At 36.2% G+C, this 17,822-nt stretch overlaps 1 protein-coding gene across 1 annotated transcript; it reads left to right on the top strand.

The window, feature by feature from the left end:
* Window positions 1-4,098: 4,098 nt before the first annotated feature.
* On the top strand, window positions 4,099-14,746 carry LOC118736647 (dipeptidyl peptidase 4). Its single transcript, XM_036466693.1, has 12 exons — window positions 4,099-4,317; window positions 4,390-4,663; window positions 5,926-6,193; window positions 6,253-6,547; window positions 6,623-6,755; window positions 9,749-9,937; window positions 10,007-10,131; window positions 10,225-10,611; window positions 10,690-10,875; window positions 10,951-11,108; window positions 13,710-13,915; window positions 14,010-14,746. Exons 1-12 carry the CDS (start codon window positions 4,112-4,114, stop codon window positions 14,151-14,153), a joined length of 2,571 nt encoding a protein of 856 aa, XP_036322586.1. The 5' UTR covers window positions 4,099-4,111; the 3' UTR covers window positions 14,154-14,746.
* Window positions 14,747-17,822: the final 3,076 nt, after the last annotated feature.

Raw genomic sequence — 17,822 nt, 5'->3', positions numbered from 1 at the left:
TGAATACGAATTAACTCAAGTTCTCACCTACATACATATATACGTACAAACGTACATAATACATTTGTTAGAAATGTAAAATCAAATCATCATCAATCAAATGTGCTGACCTTTGAATTCATTTAGCCACCGAATTTGACGACTGCAGTCATTATTCTTAAAGTAATCGTCTCGCCCTCTTGCCTCTAATGACATGGTGATTTTCACACGAATGGTTTTAAGATTTTATATAAAATATAACGAATCATTTTTTGTTGTCCTTTTGTTGAACGAAAAAAAAAAAATACATTTTCAAGGTATGAATATATGTATAACGCGAAATCATGCACAGAAATCTTGTAGGATGAGTAAAACGTGTCCAACATATACATGTATACATCTACATATAGAATGTATGTATGCAGATATGTGCAAACATATGCCGCATGTTGAGTAAGGTCGCAATAACCACTTATCCCTTTCGCCTCGCGTTGCGTCATGAAGTGAACTCTCAAGTGGATCGATCATTGAATGCATCCTCCACCATTGTGTGCTCAACTGTTTATTGGGCTAGAAATTATGTAATTATGATAAAAATCTCTAATAAATAGGCATTGAAAGGAAATGTAAGTTCTTTTTTTTTCGGTCAAGGATGAGATTCTTTGTCATAAGTAGTAACTACTTGTGGGCCAAGTAAAGGGGGTAAGGTAGGTGGCTGTGACTTTGTAATATCCGCTCTCTATAAGGTGGTGAATGCATAATCGACTTTTCGCGTTTTATTGCAATTTGTTATTGTATACAAATGTATTTACATATATCTGTAATGAAATGCATGTACATACATATAATTTAGTAGTTCCTACCATTTTTGTTTGTCAAAAATAGTATTGAGTTGTCCTTGGAATTATTTTCGCTCTTTCACCTTGAAGGGATATTATAATCGGATTAACTGCTCAAATTATTTCTATGTAAGTAGATTATGTCTTGATATGATTATTTGGTAAATCTATCTTAATGTGTGTTGACAACCATTTTGAAATACTTGCGTAATTTTTGGATTAACTGAGTTAGTAAGGAATGCCTTATATTATTCTTTATCCTTTGAATTTATGGAAAAAACACGTTCTACATTTTGACGAAAATGAAATTTTAGTGTCGTTTGACGTAGAATCTTTGTTTCCAAGTATTCCGGTAGAAGAGGCACTTATTGCGTTTGACATATATCTGACTTTGAATGGAGGAGTAGACCTGGAAAAGCAGAAAGTGTTTAGTTTAGTGGCAAAATTATGCATGAAACAAACAATGTTTCAATTTAGAAACCGGTTTTATAAAACGGCGAAGGGTATTAGCATGGGCAATCCATTAAGCTAATGGCCGAAAAATATGTTACCGGATGTGTTTCACAGATATGTGGACGACTGTTTTGCATTGGTGAAAAGGGACGATTTAGTTAATCTTCTAAGGGCCGGTTACTCAATGTCTGCATATAACATGGAGTCGGTAACGTCGATAACGATGTTTTACCGGAGATTAGTGTTAACCAGACATTGAGTAACCGGCCCTAAGTGTTTTAAACAACAAATCGGCATAAATAAACTTCACAGTTGAAAGCGAAAAAGACTTTTTAGACTTGGAGTTAACACGTGAACAAGAAGAACAAGTGATTCGCATTGTTCCATACAACATAAACATGCATCATTCCATTCAATGGTACACTGGTTTCTCTTGCAAACTTTATAAAAGAATATGTATATATTTGTGAACTAGCTTTCCTGAATGGTTATTCAAAAGAATTCGTTGACTCCCTGTTAAAAAAGCACTCGAAAAAGTTCATCCAAAATCAAAATTCTACATTATTCCGAGCTAACAAAATACAGGACGAATTAAAACGATAAGTGTTCCGATATTTACCAGGTGTAATGAATGAATTCAATTATAGCCTTAAGAGGCATGATATCGCCCCAGTGTACTCAAACATTAAAAAAAAATTAAAAATGTGCTCCAATCGACGAAAGACAAAATAGATTTTCTGAAGAAGTCTGGAATTTATTCCATTGAGTGTGGCGATTGTCACGGAAAGTACATCGGGCAAACAAAAAGGAGTATTGAAAAAAGAGCAAAAGAATACTTTCGTTGCATGAAACAGTTTAACTTACGGAAATCAGCTGTAGCTGAGCACGCAATTACAAGTGGACACTCAACTAACAAAGACACTTTCAAATTAAGCTTAGTGAAATGTGTTGGCAAGCAATGGAAGCTAGATGCCTATGAAAGTACTTTCATAAGAAAAGGAAGAGATGCATTGAATGTTGTCGAAGGGAACATACAATCACCTTTGTTTTCATTAGGGAGATTTATCTCTCTCACCGAAGGGTCACTGCAAATTTTAAAATAGTTAAGGTCTGATTATGGCAACTTAACGTTACTTACGGCTCCCCTTAAAAATTCTGTTAAATGGGTGTTGCTTTTAATTGAACAGCCGAAACTTAACGTAACTTAATGCCACGTCGAAGTTTGTTTCATTTTGATTCTCTAAGTTCTACGTTCCGTTAAGTTAAGTTAAGTTGCCATAATCAGGCTTTTAGTAGTGCCAGTGCTGAAGATGATCGCCGTGTGAGCGTTCGAAATGCGCATACAATTGCAAGTCTAAATATTTAAATTTGCCTTTTTCGTGTTGAAACAATAAGATTTGTGCTAAACCATCAAGAAGTACTTCCAATTATTCGCCGTCTGGTTTCCTTCCGGGTACACCTTATACATGACCGCCAGATCTATGTAGGCTCGCTTATTTCTAACGACACCACTAAAAGCCCCTAGAGCGTTTGGAGGTTTAGGATGGTTACTAGAGTCTGAAGTTTTGGAAGCCAGCTCTTTGAGAGTTGGATGAGTTCAGGGCTTTTCGTGGCAGTCCTCTACTGATTCAGGTCACGACTTCCAGTGAGAATGTCTCTCGCTCTCTGTGTGAACTTGTTTTGCCCTAGCTGCGGAGCGGACTTTCTTTTTAACCCCTGGACGTGAGTGAAATTGGCTACCGGCTAACTTGGCGGTGGGCCTATGGTCGGCTGCGGTTTTGCCCGAGTAGAGCTATCGGTACCACTATCATCCTCACTAGGAAACGCTTTACAGGGGTTTACTCGCCGTATGTTGACGTTTTACACGATAGATCTATCATCCTTGTAGGCTCATCTAGCGGGTCGGATGCCAATTCCTTGCTGATATCATGGGGATTCTGCTGTGGGTGCTGAGCACGACGGGCATTTTGATGACTTTACGTATACCAATCTTATTTTTGAGTCCATAGGCGGTGCAAGGATCTGGAGTTTTGTTTTGTAGACTCATACCGTATCCGGTCCTTTGATCGCCTAATTAGCCGAGACATTTCGGTGAACGTATGAAAATAGTTTGCGGAAAGTGTAATAGGCCGCCGCAGCATAGCTCCATACAGTAGTAAATCCATCGTAATGCTAGAGGATGAAGGGTCTCTGGAAGGATACGTTAAAATGCAGTAGGATGCACCTGCATTTGCACTGCAAACTGTCGATCTAAAAATCTCGAAGTGGATAAAATATGGGCTTAAAAACGAGCAACGTCAAAGCCGAAGGGGTTCAATATAAAATCGTACCAATTCTAAAATTAATCAACGATATCTATCCACGGGGAAAATCTTTTTTGTATATGAAATTATGAAATACATATTCGTTTTAACTCGAAAAAACTGGAAACTCTCAATTCAAAAACTTTCATAGAAATTATGACAGCTTAGTCAAAGTTTCGATACCTACGAGATTTACAAAGTCGTTTTTTTTTATAGATAATGCCGATTTCGTTAATTTAATTAAATGCTAACGCCGTTCTTTTTCTTATTTATTTTCAGAAAGTCTTACCATTCACAATACTTCCGGTTGGACATAAATATAAGTAAAATTTAATAATGCTCTGGATCGCAATACTTTACACAACACAAAATATCAAAAGTCTACCAAACAAAAAGCGCTTCACATACACATAATATTTAACAGAGTATATCTTCCTTCCTAAGCGTTGGCTACAAAATAAGAAAATTTTTGGCTAGAAATGCAACAACGTAACTGTTGAATCTGAATCTTCCTGCCAATTATAGAGATAAATAGCTATGCATGCTAATGTGACATCGGATCGAGGAGGTGGCAGCGGCTCATGGCGTTTACCACCTGACGAAACTCTACAGGTGGCGGGACCTAAAGAGAAGAACGACGATTTAGATTTGGAGGAGGGCCACAATTGGCGTAGCATAATATTCTCATTGCTAGTTATTAGTTTTGTAATAGCCGGTATTATAACCGCAATTTATCTATTAGGGTGAGTTAGCCTTCAAAAATTACACAAAAAAATTCATGATAAACTATATTTTTTATTTTATCAACCTTACAGTTATGTCGATGAATTGCTGTACTGGTCAGGCCGTCGCATGATACTCGACGAGTATTTGCAGGGTGATTTGACGCCTACGCGCTTGCAACCCGCTTGGGTTACCACACGCAAGTATGTCTTCCAGTCAGATGATGGCGGATTGGCCATATTGGATACGACCAGCAATTCGGTTAGCACGCTCGTTACGAATCATACGTTACGGCAGCTAAATGTGCGCGGCTATCAGTGCTCACACGATCTGCGATATGTACTATTTAGACATAATGTTAAGAAGGTACGCTTTTGAGAAATTAGGAATAATTTAAAAAGCGCTTGAAAGTTAGAATCGGACATAGAATGTTGGTTCTCTAAAGACTCGACATAAGTTTTTGACAAGGAAAAAAGTTGACATTCATTTTTGGTCACAAATAAAATTGAAACGCATAACAATTTTGGCATATTAAAGACTATACATATTTTTGGTAGTTTAAAAGCTCGACTTAAATCTTTGGTAATTTTAACCTGGAAATTGAAACTGGACATAAATTTTGGTCTTAAAAAAGTTGACATATTTTTTGGTAATTTAAAATCTGGCAACGAAAAAGGTTCCATACATTTTTGGTCTCATAAAAAAATGACATAAATTTAAAAACTGAACATTCATAGTTGTTTAGTAATTTAAAATGGGCATACATTTTTTCAAATTTAAGTTGAAAAAAGTTTTGGTAACAAAAATGGGTATAAATTTTTGGCAATTAAAAATTGGATAAAACGTTTTGGTTACTAAAAAACTGGGCATAAATTTTTTTTTGCTTAAAAGTTGGACATAACTTTATGGTGATTAAAACTGGTCATACATTTTTGGAAATTGATCTGGACTTTCGTGACGAAAACTGGACTTTAATTTTTTGCAACTTAAACACTGGATATTAAATTTCGGCTATTTAAAAAAGGGCAAATACTTTTTTTTTGCTTAAAAGTTAGAAATACATTTTTGGAACATGCGTTTGCATAGTTTTGGGAACTCAAAAAGTAGACATAAACTTTCGGCAATATAAAAGCTGGTATACCCAGTTTTTTAATAACTAATAATTTATGTCCAATTTTTAAATGAACAAAATTTTTATCCCATTGTGAAAATTACTACAGACTTATGTCCAGCATTTAAATTTCCAAGTATTAATCTTGAGTTTTTAAATGATTAAAAGTGTATGTGCGGCTTTAAAATAGAACAATTATGCCCAATTTTGTAAATTGCCAAACATTTTTGTCCAGCTCTAAAATGGTCAAAAATATATATCCACTTTTCTTATTACCAAAAAATTATACCAGTGCCAGTTTTTAACCGGCCAAAAAATTATCGGCAGTTCAAACATGACGAAAACTTTATGTGTGTGTGACCTTAAATGAATGCCAAATTACCAAAAAATTACGTACTGTTTTAAATTACAAAAAATTTATTTCCAGCTTTTACTTTCAAGCGTTGATATAGTGTTTTGAAACTTATATCCTTTAGTGTATTAACATAATAATGTCCCTAAATTTGTGCTCATTTAGATTTTTCAAAAATCATTTACCGCATTTTATACAATCTACGACGTTGAAAACGATCACCATATGCCTGTGAAGCTAAAGGATTCGCCAAAGGTGCAGCGTACTCGTCTACAATATGCCGCTTGGTTGGGCAACACCACCTCCCTGGTCATCGTTGTCGACAACGATATCTATCTACGACAATCACCCACTGACGAGGAGGATATACGCATCACAAATACAGGGTATCAAAATGTCATTTACAATGGCGTACCAGATTGGCTCTATCAGGGTGAGTAAAAGCATAGCCAAGAAAAATCTGAATGCTAAATGTTTTTTAAATTTTTTTAGAGGAAATCTTTGAGCATCCAGAAGCGATATGGGCCTCAGAAGATGGTACACATTTCATATATGCCTCCTTCAATGACAGCAAAGTCAGTATGATGACATACCCCTGGCTCGCCTCGGGTGCAATAATTGCTGGTAGCGGCATGACATCGGAAAGCTCTTTCCCCGAAACGAAACATGTGCGCTATCCAACACCTGGCACCATGAATCCCGAAGTAACACTTTGGTTAGTGGATGCTAGTAATTTTACAGATATACAGTATTATATGCTGAAGCCACCTCCTGCATTGGACGGACAGTGAGTATTGCTGTTTATGAAATGTGCGACGAATATAAGCTCTACACAAGTATTTCTTGATTATGTACCTTGCAGGGATTTTTATATAACATCTGCTGGCTGGATTTCGGAACTGAATCACCAAATCTCTGTTGTATATATGACTCGCTCGCAAAATTACAGCATAATCGCTACTTGTCTTGCCGATAGTAATTGGACATGTACTGAGGTATGAAAAAATATATAATAATTAAAAAGCTAGTACTTAGATCCTTTATACATACTCATACCATAGACCCGACATATGGAAGTTCTCTTTCAGGCCATCTTTATAATAGAAAAGCTTTTGGAAATAAGTACTTAACTGTATCATATGTATGTATGTAGTTTTTCTTCGACCCTTGTGAATTAAGTAGGACACCTTCAACCTGTCACAGGAAGGAAGAATTTAATTATCTGATGCCCTCAATAGGTTCGTTGTATTTTAATTGCTTTGAGTTAATAATCAGCACTTGGGCACTTGTAAGTGGATCTGCTTTGGCCACCGAATGGTATAGTTTGATCAGTAATGTCTAATGGTTTACGGTAGAAAAAATTCTCCGAGCTTGAGATAAAAGTTGATTAATATCTCTTCCTGAAAGCTTTTCGCGAGTGATAAAGATGTGACACCGAAGGCGTTTGAATTCAAGGCTCAAAAAAGCTGGACACCTGAGTCGCAGTTGCCAGGATGACTCCAACAAAAATTCTTCATGCAATCCCTGGCTAATAGAATATCTCCTTCATTGTTTTACAAGTATAATCATTCACATTGAAATATCCGTCAAGTTCACAAGGCCACGCTTGCAAATACTATATCCCAGACAGACTTAGGGGCCAGACAGTGACTTTTGTAATTTAAAAGATAGAAAATCTCTTTGTCTAACTCACACTCCCTTTAAAACGTGCGGATATCTGGATTTAAAACGATGAAACTCTATTTTTGACTACTGAAGAGTCGAGGCTGAGTTCCTGCTAATAGAAATGCCCACGGAAACAAAACCGTCGATAGCTGGGTTCTATTAGTATTGATAAAATGAGAGGCTATGTCTGTACACTACTGACTAAAAGGTCATTAACAATTTTCAAGTATTCGCAATCACTCAGCAAGCGCTAAGCTGCCATGAGTCTGCCATAAGCTCAAGACCTGTTTACGGAACACCTGTTTCGAAAGAAGTTAAATAGGTTCAATTGCCGAGATCAAAACTTTTCCCAAGGCGGTCCCAAACCCGGTTGAGGAAAAATAGCTGTGATGTTCTCAAATGAAGGCTGCTGAAAGCATGCTGACGATTTGATGATGCTTGTATCTAAAAGAGCAGTATCACAAGTGTATTTCCTTTTTGCTCCACAGGTAGCTCCGTAGTTGTAGGCCTTCGACGTATTTCCATCCTTAAACCCCGGTATTCCCTTCGCCCAACATGTCAGAGAAGGATCTTGAATAAACGCTCATGACAAACCTGTTCGAAAGAAAAATATCCGCGCTTGCCGCGGCAGAAATTTGGAAGAGCCATTTTACTCAGACTTTAACGACCACCAGTACAGAAAGCACAACTTTCACTCAAAAGAAATTTGTGCACCTTAGAATCCTAGAATATGCGCGCTAATAAGGGATCGAAAAAGCTGGAAAAAGGTACAGCAAAAAGCAGGCTAAAACCGCTAAAGCTGCTACCAGTGGCAGGCCCAGCCCTCAAAATGGAGCGCATGTAACAGTTGTTCACCAGTCGAAGCAACGCAGGAATAAAAAAACATCATCTGGACACCCAGGGTGGCACCATTACTTGTAAAAGCAGATGTGTTCCACTTCATGTTACCATCACGAAGGAAGCTTAGAGCTTTACAGCAAATGCAGAGAATACAAAGTTTATGCACTCTTTAACTACGCGGGAGCTTTATTGATACCCATTTTGTTTAGGCGCGACTGCTAATACCGGGCGCCTAAATGCATGCTATGTAATTTTTTTTTTTTATACCCGAGCGCACTTGTGCACAAGAGCAAAAATTGAGATATCTCAACGAAATTTGGTATCTATCCTTCCATGGCTTACAACCATGCAGAGGTGGTAAACGAACTTTACCATTGGTCTTTAATGTTTATGAAAGTCCTGTCATTTTCAATCTTCCTTACTTACTAAATATTATAGGACTAGCTAAAGCAGCAATATTTGCAGACTTAGATGTCGCAACACGCCTGCATTGTAATGTAGATAGCAATCCAAAATTCTTAGGGAAAATCCAAGTGTCTCTTAGACAATGCAAATTTAATGGGTGTAACAACAACAAGAAACATTGCTACCTTGAACATTTTTTGGACCCCAATGATAGTTCCTTGCTCTGACGGCTCTATTCAAAAGATTTATATCCTTCATAGCAAAAGGATAACGAAAAAGACTAGCCTGTCTAAGGTCCCTTCCTCTCGCCAGTAATTACAGCGTTGTGAGTTTGGCCACGCTTCGATTATGAGTCTCAAAGAGGACTAACTGAGTCCACAAAACTGTTCCAGTCCCCTCAAGTACATTCTATGAGCTTTCCCCAGCCAATGCGTCGGCGACCTCTTTACGAGTTGGAAAGTGTAAAAGAACTCAATGTACGAGCCTAGACGTGATCGTCTTATTGGATATAGCCCTGATGGCCACCTAGCCTGTCTGAAGAAATTGAATCTGGTGTCCATAGACACCCGCACTTTCTCTGCTCTTCATCTTTGAGCCGCGTTTGTACCAATGTACACATCTGCGATCCAATCCAGTTAACCATTTGAACAGTCCTGTAGGGCTGGAATTTTGACCTAGAAATTCCTTCCAAAGCAGGTTTCCTTTAACATAAAGTCGGAAAACTCGCCAAATTACAAGTCTCGGTATTTTCCCAAAAATATCTATGTGTTGTGTCTTCTTATGACGAGTACTGCCAAAAGTTAGCTTTGGCGAATTCCTTGAGGCTGCTACTTGGACAGAAGTATGTTTTTTTGCAAGGATTTTGGCCACCAAATTATGAAGGGATACGTTGCAATCGAACGGATTATAGTGCGGTACAGCCATTCATCTAGTTCGTAGTTGAAACCATCATTTCGACCAAAAAGACTTCGACAGACCGGCATGGCGCGGGCGCCTTTCTTTAGGCAAACCATGATGTCAAACTATCTATCACACTTCATGCAATTTTCTTATATTTCTCCTTTCGTTCTCCTAACAGATTCACTCAGAACGGGCGCCAGAAGATGAATGGCTCGATATACTTCCACATCCTGTCTTCGCGCCCGACGGCAATAGCTTCCTAATACTGGCAAGCATACAAGAGTTCGGTAATGAACATTTTACGCACATCAAACACGTCACTATTACACAACAGCGCATAGCCGTCATATCACATGGGCGTTATGAGGTAGGAGTTTCATAAATTTTGAGTTTAACTATTGAGTAACTAATTTTTTTTTCTTTAATTTGTCAACAGGTGCTAAAAATCCTATGCTGGGATACAGTCAATCACTTAGTATACTATCTTGGTACCCAGGATAAAAAGCCCGGCCAAAGGCATTTGTATATGGTGAAAGATCCGGTCAATGATGAGAGCAGAAAGTAAGCTCTGCACAGATGCTTTTTATGTAGCTTTTAACTTGTGCTTGGGCCAAGCCTCTATATGAATTTTTCCTTCTGTTTTTCTACCACAAGAACTGAACCACAGTGCATTACCTGCGATTTAGGCGAGGCGCTTTGGAGCAGTCGCTACTACTATGTGAATTGTTCCCATTTCGATGCCTTCATGACACCAGTGTCTTCCATAGCAACTCAATACGGTATTGAATTTTACATACTAGAATGCCAGGGGCCCGGCTTGCCAGTATCGGGCGTGCATATGCAGAAATCGCATAGTTTGGTGAAAATACTTTACGACACCCGTCCGTTCTTTACGGAGCGCCTACAAAAGTTGGCGCTACCCACACAACGTTCATTCGAGATACCATTACCACATGGGAGTCGGGCACAAGTGCAATTACTTCTACCGCCTAGTTGGCGTGAAGAACTTAGGGATGCCGCCTTTCCGGTCGTGGTCGAAGTGTAAGCAAAATTCGTCAAGTTTTTTTTTGCAAAGTTCTAAGTTCCACTTGAAAGAGAAAACACTTTCTATTTCCACAGCAATGGGCGGCCAGGTTCAGAGTCTGTTTCTGAAAAATTTCGAATAGACTGGGGCACTTATATGTCATCACGTAACGATGTCATTTATATACGCTTAGATGTTCGTGGCGCGAAAGGCCAAAGTAAAAAGCAACTGTATCGACATTTGGGCGGCGTCGAAGTGCAGGATCAGATTTCTGTTTTAAGGTTTGCAAAAATATAAGATTGAAAGGATGCTTGTATTTATTTTAATATGTATACTATTTCTATTTTTCGTTGCAGATATCTCTTGGATACAATTAGTTTTTTAGATGAGACACGTGTCGGTATCTGGGGTTGGGGCTATGGGGGTTACGTGACATCTATGGTGCTTGGTACACAACAGGATGTGTACAAATGTGGCATAGCCATATCGCCAATAGCAGATTGGCTTTACTACAGTAAGTGTTGATACATATTGTGAAAATATTTTTCTTTATAAAAATATTTATTGTCAAGAGTTTTTTTAGTTTCATACTAAAAACAAGTAAGAGAGTCTAAGTTCGGGCGGAGCCGAACATTAAATACCCGGCGCAAGTTTAAATATATGTTTTCCACCTTTCCGAAAACTACCGCTACATGGTAAGCCGGTGGGTGGTTTAATTTTCAACGTTTTGCTTTTATGTGGCAAGCACAATAACCATACTGAGTTTGGTATAAATTGGTAGGAAAACTTATCATAAACGTATTTCTCGGTAAAGAATTGTTGCATGCATCAATTTTGAATAAATTAGCTTTAGTATTTACTGATTTATCGATGATTTCGTATTTTTCTAAAGTACCGTTATATGGGATGTGGGCGTGGTTATTTTCCGCCATATGGTATGTTGTACCAAGGCTGATAACTGTACCAAGTTTGAGAGAAATTGGTGGAGCGGTTACCAAGATATAAAAATGTTACCATAAGTGGGCGCGGCTACGCCCATTTTCCAAACATTTATAATATTATTATTTTTTATCTAAAAAGCATTGTAAATATCAATTTTGAGTGAGTAATCTTCAGTCGTTACTAAAATATCGTAGTTTTCGTATTTCTGAAAAGTACCGTTATATGGGAGGTAGGCGTTGTTATTTTCCGATTTAGCCCATTTTCAATACTGTCCGTCCTACGTCAATACTGGTACTCGTACCAAGTCTCGTTACATATCTCAATTTTTACTCGAGTTATCGTGTGCACAGACGGACGGACAGACAGTCACCGCTTAATCGATTTCTCTTTTCATTCTGATCATTTATGTATACATTTGTCTATATCTATCTCGATTCGTTTTGCCTGTTACAAACAACCGTTATGTGAACAAAGTTATAATACCCTTGTGCACAAGTGCGCTCGGGTATAAAAATATGTGTCGATTCTCAATCGATTATCGTTTTACGAGCAATAACTAATAAATAGTTTGAATTGGCATAGTTTTCTTATTGTAGTGGTTTTCTAAGTACTTTTGGAATTTCGTAGTAAATTGCTTGGAAGATTGAGAGTTTTTTCATCACCATCCGAGCGCAATTTTCGTAGTGCTCTAACGTCTTTGATTAGAGCTGATATGATGTACACTGACCTTTGTTTGGCCAATCACAAATAATGTGTTCTGAAGTTTCATCGCCTTCAAGGTAGAGTCGGCATTCTAACTCTGTGGCAAGACCATTTTGGTGCATATGTATGGAGAGTTATCTGATATCTGCTCTATTTAAGAGGCTAATATCCTGTCTCGAAAGGATAATCGAAAAACCTGGACTGCTCGCATCGCTTCCTAGTACTTATTGCATTCTGAGCTGACTCATTCAGTAATTATAATTCTCGAAGAAGAGAGATTGGCACAGCCAAATGATTTCGGTACCACAAAGACAGTTGAGGATCCGTCTCGTGCCAAGTTATCGGCAGCCTCATTACCTTCGACAACGACTAAAGTTAGTCGATAGTATTACCAGTTAAAGATGAACTTCGGTTTTTGTAGCTCTACAACCGTTTTTGGCTCGGGCCGGAAGCAAAAAATTTCGGCAACTGCCCTTCATTGCAAAACTATTCATCTACTTGGCTTAGACAGTAAATTATCCAAAAGAATTCCAGACCAATATAGCGTTCCTCAGGCAGAATTAACCGCAATTAAAGAAACCGTCCTGTGGTTCATAGCTTCAGATCTTTCAGGGCAGCCTATCAAAATCTATTTTGACAGCCAGGCACTATCATGCCTTTAAAATCAAACGGAACATCGTAAAATGTAGCCATTGAGTGCAGAATTTGCATCACCGGACACAGGGACGTACTTGACAACTGCAAGCCGACGAGCTAACAAGGAAAAGGGCAGTTATATCCGCTCGTTATACACATACCTGCACTATAAACATTTATATTCTATATGGAGCACTGATATGTTGGCTGAGAGTGGCAATAGCTGAAGGAGATCTTTCTCTGCCTACTCCTGGGGAAAAGAAGCACGCCAGATGGATTCTTGTTATCAACCTACCACTGGCAAGATCGACGCGGATCCTCAACGGTGGAGCCAAATTTCCACGGAAGGACTCGTGGCGCCATCCCTAACCGGACACAGTAGCAATCTGATGAAACTGTAATCTTTTCCGAGAGGGAACGTATTCTGCTATTGTTTCCTCTCGGCCTACGGGGTTTTAGGCAAAACTCTACGCTATATCTGTAGCTCCTGCAAGGGTGCTCAGCTGCGAATGCGAAGACAAAGACTAGAACAAAAACGAAAACTAAGACAAAAACGAAGACAGAAACGAATACGAAGAAGAACAAGAATACGAAGATCAAGCTGAAGACAAAGACGAATATGAAAACGATTACGAATACGAAGGAATATGAAAAAAATTCAAACTACAAAAATACGAAGATGAATTCCAAGACGGGTACGAACACCTTTACGGAGAAGAACACGAATACGATCACTTTGATTTTTTAATTGTGAGGGTCCTCTCCCTTCCCAATTTAATTATGTTCCCACTGCATTTAGCTTTTAAATTTTACCATATATTCGATTTCTCCACAGATTCTGCTTTCACAGAACGCATATTAGGCTTGCCGGCGGAAAATTACAAAGGCTACGTCGAAGCCGATGCAACGCAGCGAGCGCGACTCATCAAATCACATTCATTCTTCCTAATACACGGCTTAGCCGACTCAACGGCACCCTATATACATGGCATACAGTTGGCCAAATCGTTAACAGATGCCAACATATTGTACAGATATCAAGTGAGTAAAGCTTAAGAGGAATCTAATGCACTGATTACATATTGATAAAATTTAACATCATTACCTTTCGTGTTTTTACACTTGCCACCCAAAGACGTACGCGGACGAGGGCCACGATCTAAATGGGGTGCTCGAACATGTTTATCTTTCGATGGAACATTACTTTGCTGACTGCCTAAGTCTCGATCCGGATGATACGAAGCCCGATCTGGATCAGAAAATAGTGCCAGCCGAGTAAAGATAGCGAGAAGAGAGAATAAATATAAAGAGAGCAAAGGATTTAAAATAAAACAAAACAAAAGTGACATAGCAGTTAAGCGCGATATAGTGATTAAAAAAATAATTAGTATTAGAATTAAAACAAAACAAAAAAAAAACAAAAATTATTATTACTAAGCACAAGTGCATTAAGAAAGAGATCAAATTGAATAAAAGGACTAGAATAGCAAAGAGCAGCGAAAAAACGCAGAAGACATCAAACATACAAACATACATAAACGAAAAAGCAGTTCTATTACTAAATTGTACATTATTACAAATTCAAAAAAAAAAGAAAAGAAAATACAAAAGAGCAGAGAATAAATAACCAAAATACATAAATCGTGCGATTCTTGCGGCATTTATCTTCCAACCAATTGCACTTGTAACGAAACAGAAATGATAGTCGAATGTATGTACATAAATATGTATAAATAAGTGAATTGTTAATTTTTAAAAATTTCTTTGCTTGACTAGTGAGTAATTAGTGTACTTAAGTTAGTTAGCTAAACATAATTGAATAAAAAAATATATACATACATACATATTTATAAGAACAATTCATATACATACAATAGTAATGTGTCCTTCTTTATGGACATGCGTATATACAGTGACGCGCAAAAGTTTTCGGCCCTACATCATATTGAGTATGCATGTACATACATAAATTTTTTATCGAAATGTTGAAATGTTATTAAAACGAGTGATATTTTAAAAATATTTTTTTATAAATTTTCCTTTTGCTTAAAAGTTTTGTAAATTTAATAATTTTGCTCAATGTAAATGTAAATGGTATTTTTTGAGGAAAAAATAGTTTTTTGAGATTTTTTTGTCAAAAATGTATTATTTTTAATTTGAGTTAATCCGTTCTATTTAGTCATTAATTCCTTATAGCCAGTGAAATTAAAATTGATGTGTGTTCTTGTTCAGGGACCGTTACGATAAGTATTATTTTTAGTTATTCTTGAAGTTTTATAGCCCGACTCTTTATCGGTGACAACGTTTTTTTTACTGATAAATTTAAACTTTTTCATATATTTTTCCGTATAAAAGACTGTGACAAGAATTTGTCACTGATACGGAATAGAGCCATAAGTTTTAGCTTAGAAATATTTCCTTTAGAATTTACGTTTTGCTAAAATTTTTTCAATTTAAAATATTTTGGTTAGAAACAATTTTGTTTCGATCTTCCTTTTTTTTAATTTTATCTACTTTATGTTTTTGTTTTAAAAAAGTAAATGATTTTTAGTCTTGTGCTTAGAGAATATTTACTTGTTTATTTACTACAGCTTCTTAAATAAGAATCGAAATTTGTAATGCGGGGATCGTAAGTTAGATTAAGAAAAAAATATGTTTAGTAATCTTTTTGAGCATTTTTGTTGTATTTGGAGTTCTTTTACTTAGAAACATTTTTTAAAGATTTTCTTTTGGCCTACATTTAAAATTTTTGCTCAAAAAATTAATTTTATTTTAAGTTTTATTTTTTTCTTAAAAAAGTGTTTAAAGATTTTTTTGCAAAAACAAAGTTTTTAATGATTTTAATTCTATTTTTCGCTTAGAACGAAATTGTTTGTTGATACTTTTTTATAAAAAAAATATCTTTGAATGTATTTTTTGCATAAATGAGTTTTATGTTTGTGCTTGAAAATATTTATTATAGCTACTTAAATTAGAATTCAAGTTGTATTTAAAAAGTAATTTTTAGGTTTTGCTTGAGCATTGTTTTCTAGGTATTTTTAGAGTTTTAGTTTTAGCTTAGAAAATTTTTTTTCCAGAATACTCTTTTTGCTTCAATGTTTTTTTTTTAATTTTAAATTTTTGGAAAAAAGTAAAACGAATTTTTTGAGTTTTATTCTTTGCTAAGGAAAAATAGTTTGTTTTGAGATTTTTTTGTAAAAAAAATCATTTACTTGGGTTTTGTTTTGTGCTTGAAAATATTTAGTTTTAAATTTTAATTTGTGTTTATAAAGTCAATGAGTTTAAAATTTTTGCTAAAAACTTTACTTTTTACAAGTTTTTTATGATGTTTTCGTAAATGTGTGCTTTTATTTTATTTTTTAGTTAAAAAAAAAATTGTGAAACTTATTTTGTTAAAAATTATGAACTTCAATATTTTGTTTAAAAAAATTAATGAACTCTATTTTCATGTTTAGGAAATACTTGTTGAGTTATTAGAGATACTTAAATTAGAATTGAAGTTTGTAATTTAGGGATTCAAAATTTGTTTATTTAAAAAAATTATTTCTAGAAACTTTTTTAAAGCATTGCCTTCTATAATTCTATGGTTTGCTCAAAAAAAAAATTTTTAAAAACAGTTCTTTGTAACTTCTTTGTTAAAAAATTATAATTTTTTTGTTAAAAAAGTATACGAGTTTTATTTTCACACACAGAAAATTGTTAGGCTGGGTTGCGCTGGCTGTTGTGGACCAAGAAAGTGGGATAGTGAAAGAAAAGCATGCACTGTACTGATCATAACACCTCATTTTACTTTTCAACATCCAGAAAGTTAAGAAGAGATTTTAGAAGTAGGAGGGTGTATCGCCTTCTTCAAGCGGTCACATACGCAAGGATCATAAGCGGTTTTGTCTACTTAACACAACCACAAAAGCTACATAGATCATCTGACCAGATCCCCGTGCATATGAGCAAAATCACGAATTGTCTCATTTTTCCGCTAAAATGTGTTTTTGGTCGAAAATGGTGGCACACTTATCTTTTGCGTTTAACTTAAAAACCATATAATTTTAAAGTGATTAAATATGTGCGTGGAAGATTTTTGCACAGTATATTATTTTATTCATGTATAGTATATAACAATTTTAAAATGAATTTCAAATTGGCCAATAAAAATTTCAAAACGGGAAATCTAGTACCTCAAATTATAGTAATCTTTTAGTCAATGTAATTTTTTTCATTTGGTGACACATTAGTTTTATTATTACACTAGATTTGTTCGTTTTGGCAAGAAGGACATTTTCACAGTTTATTTTTAACATTTTACAGATATTCTGCATGCTGCCATTTTTCTTTTTTTAATTTGGTGGCACACTCTTGAGACTTCACAGATATTTTGTATTTGATGCCAATGTCCATTGCCTCTAATATGAACATTTTCTTTGAAATTTTCCCCAAGTTATTAAAAAACAATTATGACTTTTTCGAGTGACAAGGATAAAATGAGTGATTTCGGTACTTTTTCGCCTAAATAAACGTTTAAGGCTAAAACTGTTCAAACACTTGATTGTACTTTTTTCTGGAAGTCCATTGATTTAAATAAATGCAAGAACAATGTTTTAGCGTTTTTTTTTCTGGCGAGAGAAGGAAGTGACACTAAAAACGTACTCGTGCGATTTGATCATATGTCCTCTTAGAGTATTCCCGTAATAATCCTCAAAATCTCTTGTGTCTCTTCAGGTTATAACCCAAATTAATGTTTTGGCTTGGCGATGCTCTGTTGTGGTCTGCCAGTGTTCTTCTCTCATTTTTATTGTTCTTTTCCTGAGCACATCCCTGGCCGTATGTGGATTTCTCGTATGAAAAGGATCAGGTCCCGCAGCAGTTAAGGCTTCTTCGTTCGTAGCTAAGCGGTCCACTACCACATTTTCCTCCATTCTCTTGTGACCTGGTACCCAGGCAGCTGAATGTT

This window comes from Rhagoletis pomonella, unplaced genomic scaffold (genome assembly GCF_013731165.1).
Source record: "Rhagoletis pomonella isolate Grant_MI unplaced genomic scaffold, Rhpom_1.0 Rhpom_scaffold_00003, whole genome shotgun sequence".
NCBI lineage: Eukaryota > Metazoa > Arthropoda > Insecta > Diptera > Tephritidae > Rhagoletis > Rhagoletis pomonella.
The sequence above is the reverse complement of the archived record's forward strand: the minus strand, read 5'-3'. Positions and strand labels throughout refer to the sequence as shown.